At 48.3% G+C, this 2,500-nt stretch overlaps 1 protein-coding gene across 1 annotated transcript in view; it reads right to left on the minus strand.

Moving 5' to 3' along the window:
* The window catches only part of nf1b (neurofibromin 1b), a 193,838-nt gene that overhangs the window by 992 nt on the left and 190,346 nt on the right, over positions 1 to 2,500 (minus strand). The window contains exon 59 of the mRNA XM_063202868.1: positions 1 to 1,130. This exon is cut by the window's left edge and continues 992 nt beyond it. Within this exon, the coding sequence (XP_063058938.1) occupies positions 958 to 1,130 (173 nt within the window). The 3' untranslated portion in view covers positions 1 to 957. The remainder of the gene's footprint in view (positions 1,131 to 2,500) is intronic.

Here is a 2,500-nt window from a genome sequence, read left to right on the forward strand (position 1 = left end):
CCGAGAGCACTCCTCTGCCCCTCTGTGGTTGGCCAAGGCTCCTCCTCTGCCCTTCGGTGATTGGTCGAGACCCCTCCTCAGCTCTTTTATGATTGGCTGTCCCCAAAGAGGGCAGAGTCCTGACTTCCAACCACACATCCCCTCCGATCCTCTTTAGCCTTTATCCAGAAAGTGTCCCGTTAAAAAAGGCAGAAGTTAAGTGGAAGTTAAAATGATGAAACGACATGTCATTGATGTGCAAACTCAAGAATAGTTCTGCTTGAAAACAGAATGCAGTCGATGGCAGAGCAGGCAAAGGTATGTCCACTGCTCTACGAAACCCAACGTAATTTGCAGACATCGTCATGGCACTTATTTGAGTGTTCCGTTATGTCAAACAAACACATGGGTTTGAGTGTGTGTGTGTGTGTGTGTGTGTGTGTGTGTGTGTGTGTGTGTGTGTGTGTGTGTGTGTGTGTGTGTGTGTGTGTGTGTGTGTGTGTGTGCATACACCTACACGTCTTCCTCACACATACACGTAATACAAACCCCCATACATAATACGGAGGTGTGTTCATGTCCCTTCAAAAACATACTAAAACACTGGACCCTTGTAGAGTAACGACACGGTAATCCGCTAACTTGCCCCCAAAAAACAACATCCTCCTCCTACAGCTGCCCTCGAGGACGGGACGGCAAAAACCCAAGAAGACGGTTCGTCGGTTTGTTCTTTTCTCTCGAAACAAACACAAAAAAGCCCAGCAAGTCACAACTGGCCCAAAAACACCAGCGGTCTAGCCGGCCAGGCAAGGCTAGGCTAGGCTAAGCCAGGCTAGGCTAGGCTAGGTTAGCTTGCACCACTTGCACAGGTTGTGTGGTGGTGAGGCGTAGAGAGAGAAGAGTGGCGATTTTGGTTAGGTGGCGTTCAAGACGGGCACCGGTGGCGGCCCGGGCGCGGCGCGGTCACGGCGGCGGGCGTCACACCAGCTTCTTGATGCTGGAGCGTTTGAAGCAGCCCGTGCTGCGCTGCTTCTGCACCTGGCTGGTGGAGCCGTGACGCGCCCGGCTGGCCCCGCCCCTGCCACCCCCGATGCCGACGCCCCCGCCCAGGGACGAGCTCGGGGACAGCTCCACGTTCTCCTTGTCGATGCCTGCAGACACACACACACACATCAAGACACACACACACACAATACATGGCACGCACACGCACACGCACATCAAGACACACACACACACACACACACACACACACACACACACACACACACACACACACAGGTAGACACATAGGCGCACACGCACAGACACAGACACACAATACATGGCACACAAACAAACAAAAACACGCAGAAAATAAAGTTAATAGCAAAAGGGACACAAACTGAACACAGAAGATCAAAGGCTTCTCATGACTAACTCATTAACAATGCATACACGTGTGTGTGTGTGTGTGTGTGTGTGTGTGTGTGTGTGTGTGTGTGTGTGTGTGTGTGTGTGTGTGTGTGTGTGTGTGTGTGTGTGTGCGTGCGTGCGTGTATGCATGTGTGACAAAAAGAAAAATACATTACTCAGTATCAAGTCTCTATCACGAGAAAGTACTTCAAAGGATCGGCTCGATATTTAGCACTTTTAGCCCATAAACAGTAAACAGTAAACACTAACCATACCAACCAAACATACAGTATCAGGAGTTAAAAAAAGTCCTAGATACAGAACCAATCATTTAACAGTGTCAAACAACGGAAGGAAAGCACACTCTTTTCAAAATCATACCGCTAAAAGCTATAGTTGATGGCAAGAGAACTCTCTAGTTGATGGCCAGAGAAAATGTAAAATAGAGTACAAGACGACGTACACAGTGGCTTTTTACAGTGTGCATGAACGCACCCTCAGTCTCACGACCGAGTGCTCCGGTAAAGTGTCGGGAGGGGTGCGGGTGTCGTAGGAGCGGGTGGAAGAGGTGAAGAAGGAGGAGGTGGAGGAGGAGGTGGAGGACGATCTGTAGTACCTGGCCGGACGAGGGTTGGCGCGAATACGGCAGACTTTGAGCAAGGCAGAGAGGCTTCACGTGCCACGCCACACCACACCATGGCAACAACACACCGCAACCGCACCATGGCAACAGGCACAGTGTGGTGGTGCGGGGAAAGAGGACAGGAAGCGAAGAGAAGAGAAGTGACCATGGCAACCAACCCAAAAAATAAAAGAGGAGTGACAACAACAAAAGCAACATGATTAAAATAACAGAAGAGAACAAAAAATCAACAGAAACAAGTGATAACAAGAGGAGAAAGAAAGATGAAACACATTGAAATAAAAGTCAAACGTAAGTGATCAAAAAGTTATGGCAAGCCTAATTTAACACTGAATGAAATACAAACAAAAAATAGGAATGTGTACAGTATGTAGATGAGAGGTATCAGACTGCATATGATAAAAGTAGTGTCTGTCAGCTTCCAATTTGTAAATCCATGTGAGGTGGAATCATAAAGATAATACAAAATTGTACAGATTCTTG

This window comes from Engraulis encrasicolus, chromosome 7 (genome assembly GCF_034702125.1).
Source record: "Engraulis encrasicolus isolate BLACKSEA-1 chromosome 7, IST_EnEncr_1.0, whole genome shotgun sequence".
Classification (NCBI taxonomy): Eukaryota; Metazoa; Chordata; class Actinopteri; order Clupeiformes; family Engraulidae; genus Engraulis; species Engraulis encrasicolus.